The sequence below is a fragment of the Pristiophorus japonicus genome, chromosome 4 (assembly GCF_044704955.1).
Source record: "Pristiophorus japonicus isolate sPriJap1 chromosome 4, sPriJap1.hap1, whole genome shotgun sequence".
Taxonomy (NCBI): domain Eukaryota; kingdom Metazoa; phylum Chordata; class Chondrichthyes; family Pristiophoridae; genus Pristiophorus; species Pristiophorus japonicus.
The window spans coordinates 307095134-307119183 of NC_091980.1; the positions used below are offsets into that span (position 1 = coordinate 307095134).

The window sequence follows — 24050 nt, forward strand, 5'->3', positions numbered from 1 at the left end:
GATAGAGTTGATAGAGAGAGAATGTTTCCACTTGTGGGGAAGAGCATAACTAGAGGCCATCAATATAAGATAGTCACCAATAAATCCAATAGGGAATTCAGAAGAAACTTCTTTACCCAGAGAATGGTGAGAATGAGGAACTCGCTGCCACAGGGAGTGGTTGAGGCAAATAGTATGGATGTATTTAAGGGGAGACTAGACAAGCATATGAGGGAGAAGGGAATAGAGGGCTATGCTGAAAGATTTAGATGAGGAAAGACAGGAGGAGGCTCGAGTGGATCATAAACGCCGGCATGGACTGGTTGGGCCGAATGGCCTGTTTCTGTGCTGTATATCCCATGTAAAAATTTGACCTCTCTCAAAGACAGGCCAAACAATGTCAAATTTAAGAGATGTTTTGAACTGTAAACAGATGGCAATGGCTATTTATTCAATCACCATATGGGCTAGGTTAGACAACATCATCAGAGAAGTGACAGGGGGGCATGCCATTAGAATGAAGAATGTTAAATAGTATTACAATAGAGGGTTAGAAATTGTAGCATTAAGGCACCACACAGGAATGGCAAAATGCAGGTTTCTGATCGTGATTTCTACTTATGTGGCTCGGAATCAAATTTTTAAATCTCATAATACTCCTGTGAAGCGCCTTGAGACATTTCACTCCATTAAATACAAGTTGTTGCTATGGGACCTTGTCAAAAGCCTTGCTAAAATTCATGTAAGTTACATCAAAACGCACTACACTCATCAATCCTCCTTGTTACCTCTTCAAAAAATTCAATCAAGTTAGTCAGACATGACCTTCCTTTAACAAATCCATGCTGACTGTCCTCGATTAATCCATGCCTTTCTAAATGGCAATCAATACTGTCCTTCAGAATTTTTCCAACACTCAGAGGATGGGCACTTGGCTGGGATAGCAAAAGGAGCCCGTGGAGCCATTCTCAGGGCGAGCAAATGCCTTCAGGAGAAAAGGTCAAACAGAATCAACGGAGTGCTGTAGGAGGTTGGCTCAGTACTTATTACACAAGTTGAAAAGCCTGTGAATTAGCAAGTAGTATTGAATGTGCTAAAAGGAAGGTAGCAATTGCATTATAGACACGTAGAAAATAGGTGCAGGAGTAGGCCATTCGGCTCAAGATAATTATGGATGAGGAAGGCCATTCAGCCCATCTTTGCTCTTCCAAACCAGAAAGCCCCCGTCATTGCAGCATCCAATTGGTCTCTAAACCCAGTGGATGTATATTTGGTTGGAATTGTTTAAATTTCATATCAGTATGTAATTTGAAAGAGACACCAATAAAGTGCATCCAGTTACCATGATACACCGGTTGTAGGTTCAGGAACAAATGTCCGTGTTGTGGCACATCGGTTACCCAATGCTGAGCATTGAGGGAGACTGGCACTCGTTTTTATTCCTATGCTAGCTGTCCTTTACGTTGTAGGAAACACCTGGATTACAATATTTGAGATTGAACAATGATGATTTTGGAATTAATGAAAAGATAGATTTGATTCCGATGTAAACAAATGAACAGTGAATGTTACTTTAATGAGGGAGTAACCCTCTTCTCGATCTTCCTTGCTGCAATGCTCCATCTCACGCTCAACAAGCTCCCCGCTGGAGTGGAACTAAACTGTAGAACCAATGGGAACCTGTTTAACCTTCATCGCCTGCAGGCTAGATCCAAGATCGTCCCATCCTCTGTCATCGAACTACAGTACGCGGACAACGCATGTGTCTGCGCACATTGAGGCTGAACTCCAAGCCTTCGTCAACATCTTCACCAAGGCGTCCGAAAGCATGGGCATGACACTAAACATCTGTAAGACTAAGATCCTCCATCGACATGACCCCGCCACACAACATTGCTCCCCCGGTCATCAAAATCCATGGTGTGGCCTTGGACAACGTGGACCATTTTCCATACCTCGGGAGCCTACTATCAGGGCAGACATCGATGACGAGGTCCAACATCGCTTCCAGTGCGCCAGCCCAGCCTTCGGCCGCCTGAGGAAGAGTGTGTTCAAAGACCAGGACCTCAAATCTGGCACCAAGCTTATGGTCTACAGGACTGTAGTGATACCCACCCTCCTATATGGCTCAGAAACGTGAACCATATATAGTAGACACCTCAAATCGCTGGAGAAATACCACCTGTCTCCGCAAGATCCTGCAAATCCCCTGGGAGGATAGACGCACCAATGTCAGTGTTCTCAATCAGGCCAACATCCCCAGCATCGAAGCACTGACCACACTTGACCAGCTCCATTGGGCGGGTCACATCGTCTGCATGCCCAACACAAGACTTCCAAAGCAAGCGCTCTACTCGGAACTCCTACACGGCAAGCGATCCGCAGGTGGGCAGAGGAAACGTTTCAAGGGCACCCCCAAAGCCTCCTTGATAAAGTGCAACATACACCGACACCTGGCAATCTATGGTCAAAGACCGCCCTAAGTGGAGGAAGAGCATCCGGGAGGGCGTTGAGCACCTCGAGTCTCGTCGCCGAGAGCATGCAGAAAACAAGCGCAGGCAGCGGAAGGAGCGTGCGGCAAACCAGACTCTCCGCCCACCTTTTCCTTCAACGACTATCTGTCGCACCTGTGACAGAGACTGTAATTCCCGAATTGGACTGTCCAGTCACCCGAGAACTCACTTTTAGAGCGGAAGCGAGTCTTCCTCGATTTCGAGGGATTGCCTATGATGATGATGAATGAGGGAGTCAACCCAACTTTAATTCAGATGGAGGGAGGGGACAGAGTGCAGCAACTATGCCCGAAATAGTGCCAGGATTTGTGGAATCACTTAAATGCAATACGATACCTTGGTAGTAATAGCTGCCATATGAGGTGTGCTTTTGGCTGTTGTTCCAGGTGATCCTGGAGACCCCGGGGAGCCTGGCGACCCAGGTGAGTTACTCGAGGCTGACTGGCTGGTGAGGCTGGGCTTGCTGCTTCCGCTGCTGGTGCTGGAGAAGGAAAGCTTGAAGCTGGGGCTTTGCCTCCCTGTCAGAGTGCTTTTCGTCAGGACCTCCTTCTCGTCCCCGTCCTTCACTGAAAAGTCCAAAATTTACTTCAAATATTTAAAAGGGTACCTTACAGAATCACCTGTTTCATTTTTAATACACGTAAAAATACTTTTCAATGTATATCCAAGTCATCTCTTCAAAACAGAACCGTGACAAATTCAACTACTGAATTCACAGGAGACTTGAGTGAACAAGTTGTAAGATTTTTAAGTGTTCAAAAACAAGTGCAAATTTAACCTTTTTTCTGGCATATGGATTCCCAGGAAATTTCTCCTGCAAAACTAACTAAAGTAACAAAAGAGCTAAAATTAATGCAGGCAGTGAATATTATTTATATTTTTAAATATAAAATTAATTTCATACATGAAGAAGTGTAAACTAGAAAAGAATGTAGAAAACAATTTAAATAACGGGGATCTACTCTGTAGGTCACGGAGAAAGCAGGGAGATGGGATTTATAGAGTAGTCAGCCACGGAGGGTGCAATGAAGACGACTTGGGCACGAGGGACCAAACAGCTTTCGACTGTTGACATTTCTACCATTCTAAAAGTGAACAAAGTGGTTAAGAAGTAGGATCTAATCGAAGCAAAATCAGAAACCCCCCCATATCGGTTAAGTTCCTTTCAATATTTTGGCTCTTCTAACATTTTGTGGGGAGTTCGGTTTCAATGCTGGACCGGAACTTTGTTCGGATAATTAACAGTTTAATTTGATGCGGAATGCAATGTTCCCATTGAGCCGCGTGGTTGTGCCGCGCTCTGAAGGTCCCGTGCAGCCAGTGAGTCGGCTTTTAAACAGAAAAAAAACCATGCAAGCGTGAGTTTTGAATGGCCTGCGCAGCCTGTTAAAGGGGCCACCCCGGCCCAAAAATTTGGGAACCTTCGTGTAATTTTACATTTAAAAATGATACAATAACTAGCTCCACAATCCAGAATGATGCCTTTGAACCCACTGTATAAACACAGATCTCTCTTTCTTTCCAATTCCTTTCTTCCTCTCCTGCAGGTGCCGACTGTTGCCAAGGTGCTGTTCCATGGATGCCAGCAGCACCCCTTCACCCAAGGGCCATTCTTCTTGCGAGAATGAGTGTCAACAACCTACTCACCCTTTGGGGTGAGGGCACCACGGCCGAGACCAATCCCGTCCTCATTTGGCATCCACACACACACGAGCACTTCCTGGCAGCAGATGTTGGTCAGAGTGGGGACTTGGAACGATGTGAACTCCCTGGGTGCTCCCCGCCCCCCCCCCACCTCCACCCCATCCCTAGCCCAGTGATGCAAAAGCCAAGTCTAACACTCCCTCAGTGCACCACATGGTGCCTTTTACCCAACAGGCCATTGTGGAGTTGTTTAGTCAGACGGTTTGTCAAGCAGATTTTTCACTCAGTGCCATAATTCATTCCTGCAGGCCACATACAGTAATGAGACATTCACGATGGTGAAAGAACTGGCATCGGGCAAACTTTCTGTACGTAGACTGTACGGGTACTGCTCACGTAGAGGGTACTGCTCAAACTGATAGCCACTTGTCTTTTTATGTTCCCGCAGTCGAGTAATAAAAAAAAAGAATTTACACTTAATTGGCAGATTCCATACATTTTTTCCTCTCCATAAATTTGCCAAAATGGTCCATGATTTCGTCGTCATTTTTTGACTTGTCAGTTGGTAGTAGCACTGGCTCTCCGTCCTCCATTTCATCCTCATCCGTGTTGAACCACATCTCCTCCTCTTCCTCCAAGGTGCGGGCATCTCGTCGGTACCTGTTATTTCGCAAGATGGAGCGCATACTGTATTCCAGGGGGAAAAGAAAGAAGTATTCAGATGCTTTTACATCGTGGGAATTACAAATTCAAGACCATCATATGGCAGTGATTAAATCACTGGAATAGTAACCCAGAGAACAGGAGTTCAAATCTAATTGATTCCAGCATTTTCTTCTTTGAAATAATGCCATGGGATTTTTTACGTCCACCCGAGGGGGCAGACGGGGCCTCAGTTTAACGTCTCACCCGAAAGACAGCACCTCTGACAGTGCAGTGCTCCCTCAGTACTGCAGTGGAGTGTCAGCCTAGATTTCTGTGCTCCAGTCTCTGGAGTGGGACGCGAACCCACAACCTTCTGACTCAGAGGCAAGAGTGTTACCCAGTGAGCCACGGCTGACGCAGGTGTTCTCAAGGAAGTGAAATAGTGGGCCTGAATTTGCTTCCTTTGGGCAAATGCCTCCGAACTGCAAGAAAAGTAGGAACCTACCTGATGGTCCCGGAGGTTCGTAGACTCGCCTTCCTGGGTCTGTGGGGGTACCCGTGCGTAAAGGCCCACGTATCCCAGGGGCGCATGCGGTTCTCAAGCGCCCTAGAATCACGTGGGCCACATCAACCAATGAAAAAGGGAGATCCCCATTATGCTTATGGGGTTACAGTAGCAGAGTGGTTGTGTGACTGGACTAGTAATCTAGTGGCCTGGAGTAATGATTCGGAGACACGAGTTCAAATCCCACCATGGCTGCTGGGGAATTTAAATTGAGTTAATTAAATAAATCTGGAATAAAAGACTGGTATCAGTAATGGTTCACTAAGGTCCTTTAGGGAAGGAAATCTGCCGTCCTTACCCAGTCTGGCCTATATGTGACTCCAGACCCACAGCAATGTGGCTGACTGCCCTCCGCGGTTCAACAAGGCGGCTCACCACCACCTTCTCAAGGGCAATTAGGGATGGGCAATAAATGCCGGCCTTGCCAGCGACGCCCGCATCCCATGAACGAAAAAAAAACGTTTATCGGGATTCCATTTACGTATGGAATCCCAATAAGCATGAATAGGAATCTCCTAAAAAAAACAATTACGCACCAGTTTAATAAAAATAAATTACATGTTTAAAATTAATTAAAATACAATTAAATTACACATTTAAAGCAAAAATTAAATTTTTTGAAAAACAAATTTAAATATTTTAAAGGGGCTAAAAATCACCTATAACTAATTTTCACGTTTTAAAAAAAATATTTAAATAATTAAAAAATTTAAAAAATATATATTTATTTAAACTCTTACGCTGGTAAAAGGTGGCCCTGCACCTGCTTTTACCAGGCGTATGAGTTTTCCGGACGTTGGCTGGGCAGTAGTTGGGAAAGTAGCCCAGCGAATATCAAGTTCCCGCGGTTGTGGAATACCCGTCGACCTGAAACTTGATAGATTGCAAGGCCTGGGTTTTCGCGCAGAATCGAGGGGCACTTACAGCCGTATACGCGGTCATAGGCCCCGGAAAGTCCGGGCCGATACTTATTAAAAGGCCTCACCTGTCAAGTTTTGGATTATCCTGCCTTTCCCTTTGCTGCTCATAGCGCAGTTTCAGCCCTTTGAATGTCTGCACATAATCCACATCTTCAAGTGCTTTCCAGTAATTTTCTATGACATGAGCTGTTAGAGACTTGATGTCTTCCTGTATAAAAGAACAAGATGCTAGGTTTTAGCCATTAATAAAAAACACATACAAATTCAAGGTATCAGAAATAAGCATATTTTTGTGCATTAAAAATACATGCAGCCTAAATTCGACTCGGCTAAGTCGAGATTCATATAATTTATAGGACAGAATTTATTCCATCTTCCTAGTGAGAATACTAAAAACAGAAAATGCCAAGATTATGAAAGGCTAAAGTGTCAATCGGTCTTTTCTCTTTCAGATGTTGACAGGCTTGTTGCGTATACTTTGTTATTTTCATATTGCTAGTATTTATGGCTGTTCCTTTTCTCCAGTTACAGTAAGCAAATCAGATTTGGACTGAAAAGCCGCTGCAGTAACAGCGACCCGAAATTCTCACTGAAGCTGCAACTCCTGTGTCTGGGAAGGTTGGCTAAGTGGCCTCGCTCTTGATGATTCACTACTAGAAGATACACGGCAGCAGACTGCTGGAGACTCTCCATCCTACTTCCCCTGCCCCCGGATCGCACTCTGTAAAGTGTGGCGTAGACGGGGCACTCAGTGAAACGGAGGACTGAAGCATCATCATCAGAGGCAGTCCCTCGGAATCGAGGAAGACTTGCTTCCACTCTAAACATGAGTCCAATACGAGAACCATAGTCCCTGTCACAAGTGGGACAGATAGTCGTTGAGGGAAAGGTTTGCCGCACGCTCTTTCCGCTGCCTGCGCTTGATTTCTGCATGCTCTCGGCGATGAGACTCGAGGTGCTCAGCGGCCTCCCGGATGCACTTCCTCCACTTAGGGCGGTCTTTGGCCAGGGAATCCCAGGTGTCAGTGGGGATGTTGCACTTTATCAGGGAGGCTTTGAGGGTGTCCTTGTATGTTTCCTCTGCCCACCTTTGGCTCGTTTGCCGTGAAGGAGTTTCGAGTAGAGCGCTTGCTTTGGGAGTCTTGTGTCTGGCATGTGAACAGTGTGGCCTGCCCAGCGGAGCTGATCAAGTGTGGTCAGTGCTTCGATGCTGAGGCTGTTGGCCTGGTCGAGGACGCTAACATTGATGCGCCTGTCCTCCCAGGGGATTTGTCTGATCTTGCAGAGACATCGTTGGTGGTATTTCTCTAATGACTTGAAGCGTCTACTATATATGGTCCATGTCTCTGAGCCATACAGGAGGGCGGGTATTACTACAGCCCTGTAGATCATGAGCTTGGTGGCAGATTTGAGGGCTTGGTCTTCAAACACTCTTTTCCTCAGGTGGCCGAAGGCTGCACTGGAGGCGGTGTTGAATCTCGTCATCAATGTCTGCTCTTGCTGATAAGAGGCTCCTGAGGTATGGGAAATGGTCCACATTGTCCAGGGCCGTGCCGTGGATGTTGGTGATTGGGGGACAGTGCTGTGCGATGGGGACAGGTTGGTGGAGGGCCTTTGTCTTACGGATGTTTAACGTAAGGCCCATGCTTTCGTACGCCTCAGTAAATATGTTGACTATGACTTGGAGTTCAGCCTCTGTATGTGCACAGAAGCAGATATGGCACTCTGTAAAGTGTAGCGGAGATGGGGCACTCAATGGGACAGAGGACTGAACCTGCCCCTTGGTGCGGCTGCTCTCTGTGGCATTGTGGCTGAGATTGGGATACAGCAGAGCGGGAGGACTGAACCCACGTGGTACTGAGGCTGGGGCGTCGCTCGCTCTGCCCCAGTTGTCACACCATCAGCATCATTTATTTGCCAGTGACGCAGGCACACTCACCACTCTGATGAACTCGAACATTTCAATAATTGCTGAATTCAGCAAGTTATAGCGGGACCCGTTGTTCAGAAAGGCCTTCACCACAGCTTCAAACAGAAAGGCTTTCATAATGTAGCGATTGTAGAACTCGTCTTTCAACCCGATTATCTTTCTCATGAAGCGAAGTGCACCTGAAATTAAAAGTAGATACAGGTTTAAACGTAAAATACCGAACCTAATAAAAACGCTAAATTTGAGAAGGACAGCAAATGAATTAAAATTCAGTCTGTGACATACATAATGCCACAAAGGCATGCTTTGAGCCCATGAGTACAAGCACTCTCCGGAGAATGTCTTTGTTTATAATGTAATTCTTGATATGGTAGGTGTGGTGCTCCACGCAGAAGGTGAGTAATTCCAAAATTAAGGCCAAAAGCTGAGCTGTCTGGAAGTCATCTGGAGTAAAACAAGAAAGCAGTTTGAACAATGTGTCAAAAGTAATGCTTTTTTTTCTCTTAAATTCTAATTGAAAGGAACAGGTTAGAAATCAGATCACCTTGCATTCTGATTTTACATTCTACCTTCCTGTTAAATAAAACAGAATAGCTGTATAATAAAAGTTTAGAAGCATAATGGACAATGTAACTTTAACACGACAAAATGCAATACATTATAACAGAAATCATTGATTTTCAAAGCTGCAAAGTATAGACTGGCAGAGTAAGTTTACAATGCAGTGATTGGCTTCTCATGTAAGCCACTGATTTTTTTCCCCGCTCTGTTTAAAAAGTTCCCACCCTTGACATTTAAAAAAAGTCTCTGAAGCTTTATGGCATCCTCTCTCAAAAGCAGTACCAAAAACAGATTAACTGGTCATTCACTATGTTCCCTCTAAAATGTTGTTGTTATGTGTGCTGCTAGTTTTTCAACGTGCAATACTTTTACATTTTCTATACAGCTGCTTTGCGGCTGTGCACGCACGTGTTTTGGGGAGCTTGTGAGCAGTCTGTTTGGTACTTCAACATTGCTGCGTGCACACTCGCAGCGTAGAAGGAACATTGGTCATGCGCGTTGCTGCAGCTTGTGGGATCTTGCTGTGCACAAAATGCCCACCTAACAGTAACTGCACAATTTGTTCAATGTGAAATACTATGGGATGTCAGAGACACTGACAGGGTGCTATTTAAACACCACAGCTGAAAACTTCTAACAGAATGACATAGTCCATCAGCAGCTACAGAAAATGCATGGGTGCAGCATTGAGAGAATTATCACAATATGTACTGTTTAATTTTCTAGTAATCTGATGGAAATCACAGGATTACTCACTGTACTTGTGCATAATATGGTTATTCCTCAGATCAACCTAAACTAATTTTACATCACGATCATATGGTGTTCTGCTTCTCAACAAACATACTATAATGGAAACAACCATCTACTTTTAGGAGCATTAGCTGTGGCTCAGTGGGTAGCACCCTTGGCTTGGAGTCAGAAGGTTGTGGGTTCAAGACCCACTCCAGTGTCTTGAGCACTAAAATCTATGCTGCCACTCCAGTGCAGTGCTGAGGGAGCGCTGCACTGCCGGAGGTGCCGTCTTTCGGATGAGACATTAAACCAAGGCCACGTCTGCCCTCTCCTATAGACGTGAAAGATCCCACGTCCACTATTTCGAAGAGGAGCAGGGGAGTTATCCCTGGTGTCCTGGCCAATATTTATCCCCCAATTCAACATCATTATCTGATCATCATCACATTACTGTGCGCAAATTGGCTGCTGTGTTTCTTGCACTACAACAGTGACAACACTTCAAGATGGCTATAAAGCGCTTTGGGATATCCGGTGGTTGTGAAAGGAGCTATATAAATGCAAGTTTTTCTTTTGGATTCAAGCTCCACACCAGGACTTCAGCACACTGAAGCCGACACTCCACTGCCCTACTGATTTGAGGTAGGGACTACCTACTACAGTGGTTCAAGTTAAAGATCCGTGGCAATTTTTGAAGAAATTGTTCATAGGTAACCTTTAAGGCTGCCGACCAAGGGCTGTGCGCTCTGTCGGCCGGCGTGGACACGATGGGCTGAAATGGCCTCCTTCTGCCCTGTAAATTTCTATGTTTCTAATTCTCAGTGTCTTAACCAACGTTCCTTCTTCAACCAACACCGATGAAAAAAACAGTACTAACTCACTGCGGTTTGTGGAATCATCTTCGGCACAAAATGGCCACCTTATTTGCCTACACAACAATGGTCACACTACTTCAAAATATAAAATTTAAAATACTCGAGTTATAATGTACTTTTCAGAGTCACTGTACAGAAATCCCTAGTAAAGCATACCGATATGAAGGAGTCAATTCTACGGTATATGCGGAGACACAACTTCTTTCCCTTTTGCAATCGCCTTCATTAAGCTTTCACCTATATCACACCGTCATTGCATCAATATTACTACGTCACTCAATGACACCACAGCAGTCTAGATTTAATTTGTCATGTAATTAAATAGCACCTGCCAATGTCCTGTTCTAACTACCGCATAATTCAAGAGTATTTTTAATTTTATATTTCACAAAAATGAATTATTTTGAACTACAATGACCATTGTTGTGTAGGCCAATGGGGCAGCCATTTTGTGCATGAGATCACATGAATAGCAACGAGATGACCAGTTAGTACTGAAAGACAGCGGGTTCACTCCTGCATTCAGGTGATGTACATAAAGCAGTTGAACAGTGATCTCTCATGGTTTATGGAAACAGAAACATCGGATAAAATTACTTTGGTAACCTGCCCAAACTTAAAGGGTCTCAAGGCAGGTTTGAATGAAGGTAGTTCTTCACCTACTGGATCGCAATCTTCCAAAACACCAACTTCACCATCTTCTCATTCGAGTCTACTAGTTTCTTAAACGAGCTGTGTCCTGGCCTGAACCATTTTCCTGGTAACCGATTCCAGCTTTTGCCTAGGCTCTGTTTAAAGAAATATTTCCTAATGCCTGTTAAATTTGCTCTTCACGACCCTGAACGTTCTTATCCTGCTGCCCTGGCAGATATGCATATTCAAATTTAATTGTGGTTAATTTCTCTATTCCATTAAGTATCTTACATACCTTAACAAGATCCCCAAGGCTGAAGGACCCGACTGAATCAAATTCTCCCTCACAACTCTCGACCAAACTTGTTAGTGCCGCTAGTGCCTGGATGACCCCTTAGGTTGCGGTGTACGCAGAACTCCAGTGATTGCCTGACTGAGGCACTGTATCTTTAGCATTATTTCTGGGGAGTTTAACTCAGTTGATTCCTCAACTTTTCCCAGCATCTTAATTGCCTTGTTTATTGCCACCTCTCACTGTTTAGACATGCAAAGCGACAAGTTAACTAAGACTCCAGGTCTCTGTCAATCTCCCCTTTGGCAAGTCCCATCCCACATGCTTTCTATTTTGACTTCCAATATATGCAGCCCCTTGCATTTGTCGGCACTGAACTTCACTGTCCAGGCACAAACTCTGTTCAACTTCCTTTGTAAGATCTTGGCTGTCCGCAGTCCTAACTAGTTTGCATTAGGACTGCAAGTCCAGGTTATTTATGCGCACCAGGAAGAGGAGCATGGACCCAACTGTGACTGAGCTTCCCTTCGGCTAATCGCTGCTCTTTGCTTGAGCCAGTAGATAATCCATTTCTCACCCGCGAGATCTAATGATCTTAGTTTGTAAAAAGAGTCTTTTGTACAATACTTTATTTCAGCCCTTTTGGAGGTCCAGGTGCACCACAATATATGGCTTCCCTTATCAATATTGGATATCTCCTCTCCCAAAAAAGATTGAGGTTGGTGAGGAAAGATCTACCCCTTCATCAACCCTCTGAAAATTACTGCCAGTGCATCACCAATATCTGTTAAGTAGCTAGTGTGTTTATTGACTTTTCAGCCCTTGTGGGCTTATCAAGAACTTCCACTTCATTATCAAAGCCCACAGCACCGTGTGCTTAATGTTGGATATTATATAGTTAGTATCCTCCCTGGTTGAAAAAAAACATCAAGTAGTCGTTTAGTAGATTAACCATCACTTGTTCATCTCCATGTTCAACTGCACACAGGTTCTGATGATTTTAACGAGGAGAAACGGTGTGCTAATTTCCTGTTTCTGCTGAGCAAAGCAGCTGATGTCAGACCTTTACATACCTACGGCCTTTTAAGACTATGGGTGACACTGTTGGTCTTTCTTCTCTGATAGAGGACTGTGCAGATGTCTCCAGAGGAAGCCCTTCACTTCTGGTCTACCACAGGAAGCACTTCTAAGGAGCAGCTAAATAAAAACTCAAATATTTGCTATCATTGAAACTGACTTTTATCAATGACTGCATGAATAACAGGGTTTTTTTTTGGAGTTGGGGGTGGGGGTTCTGAAAATCAGTAGCTGGAACAGAACCACATGAAGCAGAATGCAACAAGACGTTCCGAAGGAGATAGGCTACCGCCATCGTTCTCAAAATCCTGCACGGGTTTTCTACAAGTTCTGACAACAGCAGCTCTGCTCATTTGGAATAATTTTCCAGTTATTTTCTAAACACACACAGAAATATTAAATAATCGGGAGATTGCATTGCTTGAAATGTCACGTTGTCCACTTCGTAACACAACAACCCATCACAACATTTAAACATTATGCAGTTGCGATCAGCGACACTAAATCTGGCGGTATAACCAGCATCCTACACACCCAATTGTGAGCGACACAATGGCTAGGGGGCGGGGGGGGGGAAAGAGAGAGAGTCTTAAAACCAGACTATAACAATCAAACTGTGCATACCAACACAATAAAATTATAAGAAAACAGTTCCTACAGGACTCAGAATCAAAGCACACATTTTCCAACTTTTATGACTTGTGTGTAGGCAAACGAAGCACACGCCCTAACTCTCTCTCGCGCGTACACACAGACACAGAGACACAGACACAGACACACACAGACACAGACACACACAGACACACACACACACAGATACACACACACACAGATACACACACACACAGATACACACACACACAGATACACACACACACAGATACACACACACACAGATACACACACAGACACAGGCACAGACACACACACAAACACACCCATTGAATAGTTGTTGCTTTTCTATGTTTGGATTAATGGAGGATGTTGGGATAATCAAGAGAACCATCGTCTGCCTGCATATCTAACTTGGGGAGCCCTTAATGGTGACAAGGGCAGAAGTGACTATGTTTTCCCCAGCCATTTGTACAAACCTTTTGTTTGGAAAATGAAATCGATCTTTAAAAGAGCTTCAAGGAACTGAAAGTTAATTTAGGTAGAGATGATGAAAATAAAGAAAAAAAAATGATTTGACTTTAATCACCAAATATTAGCACTTGCCATAATTATCTGAAAGGTATTCGGAGCACTGAGCTACAGTATGTACTTATCTGGGTCTGGTATACACATCATGTCTCAAGAGGTTTGCCTCAACAAAACCAAGCAATCATGCAGAGAAATTTAAAATCCAAAACGCATTTCCACAGATTTAGATTTTCAAGTTGTCCACACACGACTGAGATGCACCGAAACAATCAGCTGCATCTTGCACACTGAGCAACTCAAATCCCTCCAACCACATCCCACAGAACTGACTCTCTTCTCCAATTCTCCCAACCAAGCTCCACTTAACGTTAAACTGCACCATTAGTATAAAACACACAAAATAAAAGTTAAAACATATAGAGCAAGGAAATAAACACCTATCCTTACTCGGAAGGCTGTACCTCTCAGGTGTGCTTCTCAACACCAACAATTTCGTCCTGTTGTCTTTCTCCCACCAAAAGTCAGTCTCTTTTATTTGGTTCGATATTAGCCTTAGCGGTTGTGGGACACGGCCTATTCCTGCTCCTATTTCTTATGTTCTTATGTAACTCAGTCTTGTCAACTACGGGACTTTTTATTTTATTAATGACCAGGTGCAGTTGGGAATGTGGGAACGGCACCAAACAAGGGGGAAAAATCCACAATTTGAAATTACGTAGTTACTTTGCTGATCTGAGTTAGGAAAGACAGGTGTCCGATTCATTGACAAGCAGCATATTTGTGGCGTGCGTATTCAGTTTCCTTTCCTCAAGTTGAGCTCTTCTGCCTAGGAACTGATTTTTTAAAAAAGAGCTCACCACAGCCAGTGCTGCTGGATTTCAGAGACAGGCAATGCAGGGACTCGAGTTGCAGAGCAAGCCCTTTCAGTTGTGTCAGCCGTGGCTCAGTGGGCAGCACTCTCGCCTCCGAGTCAGAAGGTTGTGGGTACAAGTCCCACTCTAGGAAACTGGAGCACAAGAATCTGACACTCCAGTGCAGTGCTGAGGGAGCGCTGCATTGTTGGATGCACCTCCTTTCGGATGAGACATTAAACCAAGGTCTCGTCTGCTCGCGCATGTGGACATAAAAGATCCCATGCCACTGTTTTGAAGAGGAACAGGGGCGTTATCTCCAGTGTCCTGACCAATATTTATCCCTCCAAACAAAAAAAAACAGGTGACCTGGTCATTATCACATTGCTGTGTGCAAATAGGCTGCCGTGTTTCCCACATTACAACAGTGACTACACCTGAAAAGTAATTAATTGGTTGTAAAGCGCTTTGGGCCATCCTGAGGTCATGAAAGGCGCTATATAAATGCAAGTCTTTCTTTTCATCACCACTCAACATTTCAACAGAAGTGTATTTGCATGCCAGAAGCTGAAGGTAAGATGATGATTGGTACTGACCATTATATGGAGAAGGCTCACCTTTGCTGGGCTTCTCCTCACTGGTATTCGCCAGCAAGGGGGCAGTCAGGACATGCATGCAGTGTTTGTAAAAGAAACTCAGGAATTCTGTCTTCTCCGTTTTCTGCAGAAAGGAAATACATCTTAATTTTAGCCTCCCTGCTAACAGAATGGAACGTGTACTACAAATCCTGCAGCCCGGAGACTGCAAGTTAAAGATCATCTATTAATATTTTAATTACCAAAAGCAGAACCTGATGTGGAAAAGGCTGGTCAGAGAACACCTTGCACTTACTGAAAATACTTCAAGATCTGGCAAAACAACGAGATATTTTGTTCTTCCATCTTGGACTGTGCCTGGACATGGCATTAAAGTTGCATTCATACCAGGGTGAAGTAGTAGTAATTAGTTTTGTTGCTGGTGGCGGTAGGAGGAACTCAAACGTGAGCAAATAAAAAAAACAAAAAAGCACCCAATAAACACTTCACACATTAATATATTGTTGCTGGCTCAGTTGAACATTCCTACTTCTCGGTCACAGGCTCATATTCCCCACCAGGATGTCAATTCATAATCTAGACCAGTGGTGTTCCAAGCTCATGTGTGTGAATATACTGACACACTTCCAGAGACCACTACTCTACTCTCCAAAAGACAGAGCCAGCGACCAAAGGGAAAACAGTGCTGGCATTGCAGAAACCATCAAATAGCACACAGAAATAGAAATAACATGCGCGCCAGTCAACACATACAGAAGAAAGTTAGAATCATAGAAATTTACAGCACGGAAGGAAGGCGGCCATTTCAGCCCACGCCAGCCGACAAAGCCATCCCACTTTCCAGCTCGTAACCTTGTAGGTTACGACACTCCAAGTGCACATCCGAATGGCCTATTCCTGCACCTATTTTCTATGTTTTTATGTTTAAAATGCGGTGCGGGTTTCTGCCTCTACCACCCTTTCAGACAGTGAGTTCCAGACCCTCATAACCCTCTGGCTGAAAACATTTCCTCTCAAATCCCCTCTAAACCTCCTACCAATTACTTTCAATCTATGCTCCCTGGTTACTGACCTCTCTGCTAATGGAAATAGATCCTACCTATCCACTCTATCTAGGCCCCTCATAATTTTATACACCTCAATAAGGTCTCCCCTCAGCCAAAGAAAACAAACCCAGCCTATCCAATCTTTCCTCATAGCTAAAATTCTCCAGTCCAGGCAACATCCTTGCAAACCTCCTCTGTACCCTCTCTAGTACAATCACATCTTTCCTGTAATGTGGTGACCAGAACTGCACGCAGTACTCCAGCTGCGGCCTAACCATTGTTTTATACAGTTCAAACGTAACCTCCTTGCTCTTGTATTCCATGCCTCGGCTAATAAAGGCAAGTATTCCGCATGCCTTCTTAACCACCTTATCTAGCTGACCTGCTACCTTCAGGGATCTGTGGACATGGACTCCAAGAGTACTTGAGACACAATGCTTGTGGTTTGCCTGGCTCCAGGCGACAAATAAATGATAATCTTGCAGATACCACTTTGCAAACCTATGATCCAGGCGGACACTCCAATAACTAACTAGTCATTCATCTCATTGTTGTTTGGGGAGATGTTGCTGGCTCAGAATGACTGCCACATTTACCGACACAACAATCACTGCACTGTAGGAGTAATTCATTTTAGTTTCCAGCACAAGGCATTGTATAAACGCAAGTATAATTTCTCATTTAAGTGCGATGTTTTCAATCATGCACTGTACAAATATGCATAATACTGCTAGTAACAACCCTGGGAGGGGCGGGGGGGGGGGTTAAGCGCCTACAATTCACTGACATTTAGATTAACTAGTGTCATGGGCCCTCAGACGTTAACATCCATGATGCTCCATGTCCAGCATGGTCCTGCACTCAGTCGGGGTGTGTGGCTATTGGGGCAAGGCACTGAGGGGTAACCAGAGTCCATGGATCTAGACTTCTGCATGACATGGTGGAGGGGGGGAAAAAAGCCTAGAAAACAGCAAAGTGCCCTCTGCCAACAAACTGTACCAGGTAGCAGAACTGTACCAGAATGATGGAAGGCAGGGCAGCAATTGCCATTGCTGTGAAAAGCAGATCACTTGCTCAGATCTTTTTTGAACTTGTTTAAATTAAATTGACCTTTCACTTGCTCAAAACCATTGCCTGAATTTCAAACCAAGAGGAAAGTATTGTGTTACCAAAGGAATAAAATGACAGTTTTGGGAAGAGTGGTCGAGATTCGTAAGGCACCAGACCAAAAGATTTAAAAAAAAAGGGGCAAGGTATAGATCAGAAGTGTAAAAAAAATACAGAGCATGAAGCATGGACTGTATGACTAATGCTCTTAATTGATGGGACAATACTGAATAAACTGAGAAACAGGCCACTTAAGCCTGCTTTGCTAAAATAAACAATGTTTGACCCTGTTGAAATCGCAGTGATGAGGAATTTGATATCAGTGTTCGCACATTAACAATCACCATCAAGACGAGTACTTCGACTTGTTTCATGTGGTTCCCTTTCTAAATTGACGGCAATCTGTTGAAAGTTTCAGCAAGGTTATACACCATTCTGAAATTACTTCACGGTGGGCCAGACTCTGGCTTTTCACCTCTGGGACCCAAGTATTAATTAAGTACAGACATACGTCTCAATCCAATTCCTCATGAGCTTGGGCCCAGAGCATATTAACTGTCCTCAGTCCATCACTAAATTGCCAAGCTCATTTAAAAAGAGGCCACAGAGAATGGAAAAATATCACACCGACACCCTTCTAAGGCAGTTTCCTGAGGCAGAGCAGAGGAAGTTTGACTGCAAGTAATTGAGATGTGACCTACCTAGAAGTACTTAATAAGCAAAGAGATTCACACACACACATTTACCCTAGATATTTACCCAGATCGGTTCATCATTCTACTGCTCTGCCAATAGTACTAATAGGTGCTCAATAAACATAGAAACATAGAAAATAGGTGCAGGAGCAGGCCATTCAGCCCTTCTAGCCTGCACCGCCATTCAATGAGTTCATGGTTGAACATGAAACTTCAGTACCCCCTTCCTGCTTTCTTGCCATAACCCTTGATCCCCCGAGTAGTAAGGACTTCATCTAACTCCTTTTTGAATATATTTAGTGAATTGGCCTCAACTACTTTCTGTGGTAGAGAATTCCACAGGTTCACCACTCTCTGGGTGAAGAAGTTTCTCCTCATCTCGGTCCTAAATGGCTTACCCCTTATCCTCAGACTGTGACCCCTGGTTCTGGACTTCCCCAACATTGGGAACATTCTTCCTGCATCTAACCTGTCTAAACCCGTCAGAATTTTAAACGTTTCTATGAGGTCCCCTCTCATTCTTCTGAACTCCAGTGAATACAAGCCCAGTTGATCCAGTCTTTCTTGATAGGTCAGTCCCACCATCCCGGGAATCAGTCTAGTGAATCTTTGCTGCACTCTCTCAATAGCAAGAATGTCCTTCCTCAAGTTAGGAGACCAAAACTGTACACAATACTCCAGGTGTGGCCTCACCAAGGCCCTGTACAACTGTAGCAACACCTCCCTGCCCCTGTATTCAAATCCCCTCGCTATGAAGGCCAACATGCCATTTGCTTTCTTAACCGCCTGCTGTACCTGCATGCTAACCTTCAATGACTGATGTACCATGACACCCAGGTCTCGTTGCACCTTCCCTTTTCCTAATCTGTCACCATTCAGATAATAGTCTGTCTCTCTGTTTTTACCACCAAAGCGGATAACCTCACATTTATCCACATTATACTTCATCTGCCATGCATTTGCCCACTCACCTAACCTATCCAAGTCACTCTGCAGCCTAATAGCATCCTCCTCGCAGCTCACACTGCCACCCAACTTAGTGTCATCCGCAAATTTGGAGATACTGCATTTAATCCCCTCGTCTAAATCATTAATGTACAATGTAAACAGCTGGGGCCCCAGCACAGAATCTTGCGGCACCCCACTAGTCACTGCCTGCCATTCTGAAAAGTACCCGTTTACTCCTACTCTTTGCTTCCTGTCTGACAACCAGTTCTCAATAGGATAGTTCAGTGGCTGCTCTCTGATCCTTTATAAATAGGATAATGTCCAGCGATGTCGAAGACTACACCAATTATAACATCACCGGCTTGGATTCAAAACTCTGCTCAAACTAAGCACAAATATTCACAAGTGCAACTGTCATTTCTGCTATCCAGCAGAGGGAGCTGTTGAGTGATTCGGATCACAGCACAACAAGAGTTCACATAAAGGCTACATCTTCTCATGTACTAATCATCTCAAAATCAATCAAGGGGACAGAGTGAAGGTGGTTACATAGTGAAATATGTTGTTCAGTCATCGAGGTGACAATATTCTGTACACACCTCTAGGGTTATGGCTATTAACCAGCAATATTTAACCTATTTCACCCCCAACATTTGGCTAGTTGCCATTTGGAAATAGCTGTCTAGGGTAAGATTTCCCGTAAGGAATCCAGGAAGGGAGGTTAAGTTGGAACCTGTGTTCCCTAATGCTAGCTGAGTGTCATTTGTAGTAACCCAGCAGCAATCTAACCATGCCCTCTGTGGCACAGGCACAGCACTTAATAGAAGAATCGATCCTAAAATCGGTCTGGAACTAACCAAAATAATTTCTGCCGTTACAGCTAACAACATTTTAGGATTGGGTCAGAGAACATTTTAACAGAAGCAACACCTTCACATTGATGCCCAATGCAGTGAATAAAGTACACCAAGTAAATCCCCAACAAGGTGACATTTAAAGATGTGAATCAGCATGTAAGCAATAAAGCTGAAGGTGTATTTGAACCTATATTCTATAAGCTCTTTCAAAGCCGGCACAGATGCGATGGGCCGAATGGCCTCCTTCAGTGCGGTATCATTCTATAATTCTATAAAATTCTGTAGCTTTGGTACCTCATTTGAGCTAATTAAAGAGAGCGCACATGGATCTGTAAAGATCATGTCTAACGAACCTAATTGAATTTTTTGAGGAAGTAACTGTAGTAGTAGACCAGGGAATGCCTATGGATGTAGTTGATATGGATTTCCAGAAGGTATTCAATAAGGTTCCATAGAAGACACTGTTGGCTAAAATTAACGCTCATGGAATTGAAGGCAAATTATGTACCTGGTCAGAAGATTGGTGAGTCAGTAGAAGACGGAGAATAGGGATAATAGGTATGTGCTCAAATTGGAAGGAAATGACTAGCGGTGTCCCACAAGTATCTGTGCTGGGGTTTCAACTATTTATTAATGACTTAGATAACATAATAGAGAGCTATGCATTCAAGTTTGCCGATGACACAAAGATTGGTGGCATAGAAAGTAGTGTACATGGAAGACTAAAATTGTAGAGAGACATTGATAGATTAAGTGAGCTGGCAAAACTGTGGCAGATGGATTTCAACGCAGGCAAGTGTGAGGACTATTTTGGACCAAAAAAGGATAGGTCCGAATATTATTCAAATAGTGAAAAGCTAGCAACAGTGGAGGCCCAAAGGGATTTAGGGATCCATGTACAGATCACTAAAATGTAGTGGTCAGGTACAAAGAATAATCAAAAAGGCTAATGGAATGTTAGCCGTTGTAATTAGTGGGCAAGAATCGAAAGGGGAAGAAGTTTTGCTACAGCTACACTAAAGCCTGGTTGGACATCTGGAGTACTATAAAAACATAAGAAATAGGAGCAGGAGTAGGCCATATGGCCTCTTGAGCCTGCTCCACCATTTAATACGATCATGGTGATTTAATCATGGACTCAGCTCCACTTCCCTGCCCGCTCTCCAAAACCCCTTATCCCCTTATCGTTTAAGAAACTGTCTATTTCTGTCTTAAATTTATTCAATGTCCCAGCTTCTACAGCTCTCTGAGGCAGCAAATTCCACAGATCCACAAGCCTCAGAGAAGAAATTTCTCCTCATCTCAGTTTTAAATGGGCGGCCCCTTATTCTAAGATTATGCCCTCTAGTTCTAGTCTCCCCTATTAGTGGAAACATCCTCTCTGCATCCACCTCGTCAAGCCCCCTCGTAATCTTATACGCTTAGATAATATCACCTCTCATTCTTCTGAATTTGAATGAGTAGAGGCCCAACCGACTCAACCTTTCCTCATAAGTCAACCCCCTCATCCCCTGAATCAACCTCGTGAACCTTCTCTGAACTGCCTCCAAAGTAAGTGTATCCTTTCGTAAATATGGAAACCAAAACTGCACGCAGTATTCCAGGTGTGGCCTCACCAATACCCTGTATAGCTGTAGCAAGACTTCCCTGCTTTTATACTCCATTCCCTTTGCAATAAAGGCCAAGATACCATTGGCCTTCCTGATCACTTTCAATTTTCATGCACAAGTACCCCCAGGTCCCGCTGTACTGCAGCACTTTGCAATCTTTCTCCATTTAAATAGTAACTTGCTCTTTGATTTTTTTCTGCCAAAGTGCATGACCTCACACTTTCTAACATTATACTCCATCTGCCAAATTTTTGCCCACTACTTAGCCTGTCTATGTCCTTTTGCAGATTTTTTGTGTCCTCCTCACACTTTGCTTTTCCTCCCAGCTTTGCATCGTTAGCAAACTTGGCTACGTTACACTCAGTCCCTTCTTCCAAGTCGTTAATATAGATTGTAAATAGTTGGGGTCCCAGCACTGATCCCTGCGGCATCCCACTAGTTACTGATTGCCAACCAGAGAATTAACCATTTGTCCCAATGTTGCCCGTAATTTTTTTGAGGGTGCGCGGCCTCTTTAAGGGACTGAATGGACCATTCATAGATGCGTGCATGAAATAGCGTGTTTCAGGCTGCACGAGAACGACAGAGAGAAGCACAGCCGGACAGCTTGGAGGGAATGTTGAGTAACACCGCACCTTTGAAAGGGTATATTTGCCTTGGAAGGTTCGAAGGGTTAGATTATGAGGAGAGATTACATAATCTAGACTTGTATTCCCTGTAATATGGAAGGTTAAGGGTTGATTTGATTGTGAAGGTTTTAAAGGATTTTGGAAGGAATTGATAGGCTAGATAGAGAAACCTATTCTGCTGGTAGGGAGAGTCTTAGACAAGGGGATATAACTTAAAGTCAGAGTCAGACCATTCAGGAGAGAAGTTAGGAAACAGTTCTTTACACAAAGGAACTACTTTTTTTTAAAACCGAGGATTACATCGGATATACAGCACAGAAACAGGCCATTCGGCTCAACTAGTCCACGCCGACGTTTATGATCCACTTGAGCCTCTTCCTGTCTTTGCTCATCTAACCCTACCAGCATAACCCCTTCTCCCGTATATGCTTGTCTACCCTCCCCTTAAATGCATCGATACTATTCGCTTCCACCACTCCCTGTGGTAGCGAGTTCTACATTCTCACCACTCTTTGGGTAAAGAAATTGCTTCTGAATTCCATTTGGATTTCTTGGTGACTGTCTTGTATTGATGGCCTCTAGTTATGCTCTTCCCCACAAATGGAAACACTCTCTGTATCTACTCTTTATCAAAACCTTTTATAATTTAAAAAACCTGCGTTAGGTCACCCCTCAGCCTTCTTTCAGAAAAGAGACCCAGCCTGTTCATCCATTCCTGTGGTAGCTAGTGTGCAACGGCCACCCCACGCTAAAAGAATTCACGCACAGGCATCTTCCACTCTTTAAAATGAAGTTCGGGACCTGACCCGCATTGGTCTCATCAATCACCTTAGAACTCATTTTAGTGTGGAAGCAAGTCATCCTCGGCTCTGGGGGACTGCCTAAGAAGAGAAGAATTTCTGATATGTACACTCTTGCATTTCTGGTATCATCCTTGTAAAGAATCTCCCACAAAATGCAGTAGATGCCAGCTCAATTAATAATTTTAAATATCAGATTGATAGGTTGTTGCTATAAAAGGATATGGAGCCAAGGCAGCTTAATGACGGAACAGCTATGTTCCTAACACACAGAAAAATTAATGAAATAAGCTAGTACAGAACCTGCCCAACATTGGGTGCAGCTCGAGGTTAAAATAGTCCTCTGAAGCAGTGGAATCACACTGGTGATTTATGTTGCTCTAGAGGCCACACACAATATATAAATACTGATTCAGTACAACCGCTCAAAATAGAAACGGATTCCCGATTCAGCAGCAAGTAGAGGAATATGGGCTTGGCACTAGGAGAAGATAAAATGTCCTGTCATGGTCCTTCATGGACAGCGGGCTAGCTGGAGCTACAAGTGTTTTTTATTGTCCTTACCTTTGATAAACTGCACGGACTATCATGGATTCATCCTAGCTTTGTTAAGAGTTCTCAATACGCACGGTGTTACATGCAACCTCAGATTTCAGGACAGGATAGATTGCTGCAGTCGTGATCTCTAAAGACAGCACGAGCACGAGCAGCAGATGGTGTTATATATTTAAAAAGGGGGTGGGGGTATGGGGAAGTAACAGAAAGCAATAGAGCGTATGCGAGAAAGAGTAAAAAAAATAAGCAAGAGTTCAATGCGCTTGTCAACAATTAGTTTCATAGGAATATGGGTAAACCGTTCATCCCCTCATTTCGCAGATCAATGGAAGCCTTATACAGCGATCCAATACTCCCAAGCTATTCTATTAACTGACGCCAGCTTTGGATGCTTTAGCCAGGAAATTAGACCCTTTGGCGCCGTTAAGGCCGGTTTCGAAGAAAAAATGCTGCCGCCGCGCTTCCGTCACGGAACGTGGTGGCCACCATTTTGGGCCGGTCGACAGCGCAGATGCTGCCTACGCGCACTTTCCATATTTAAATGATCCATATAGTAATGTCAGTCGGTGTGCAATGCCTGAATTGATCACTCTGTGTTTCCTTCTATTAGGTCACCAGAGCCTTTGAAAGCTGCAGCTCGATTTATCTCAGAAAAGTAGAATTACTATCAGAAAATCCTGAAGTACGTATTTCCCCCACAATTAGTTACATACTTGGAGAAACCATTGTGCTTGGAATTTAAGTTAGAGCGCATGCATTAAGAGCTCGCCACTAAATGCTCCAATGCTTGGAAATACAGCCTAGCGGGGAATTCCCGAATCCATTGGGTGAAGCAGCAGATGGC

General features: G+C 43.9%; 1 protein-coding gene across 3 annotated transcripts in view; it reads right to left on the bottom strand.

Moving 5' to 3' along the window:
- Positions 1-24050, bottom strand: part of smek1 (SMEK homolog 1, suppressor of mek1 (Dictyostelium)) — a 134608-nt gene that overhangs the window by 3715 nt on the left and 106843 nt on the right. Inside the window, exons 9-14 of one of the 3 annotated variants that reach the window (XM_070879677.1) lie at positions 14981-15083; positions 8482-8640; positions 8206-8375; positions 6332-6474; positions 4633-4823; positions 2829-3058 (exon numbers count right to left, since the gene is read on the bottom strand). In XM_070879677.1, coding sequence (XP_070735778.1) covers positions 2829-3058; positions 4633-4823; positions 6332-6474; positions 8206-8375; positions 8482-8640; positions 14981-15083 — 996 coding nt within the window. Of the gene's footprint in view, positions 1-2828; positions 3059-4632; positions 4824-6331; positions 6475-8205; positions 8376-8481; positions 8641-14959; positions 15084-24050 lie in introns of all 3 variants that reach the window. The other 2 variants (XM_070879676.1, XM_070879678.1) reach the window with 2 other exon arrangements.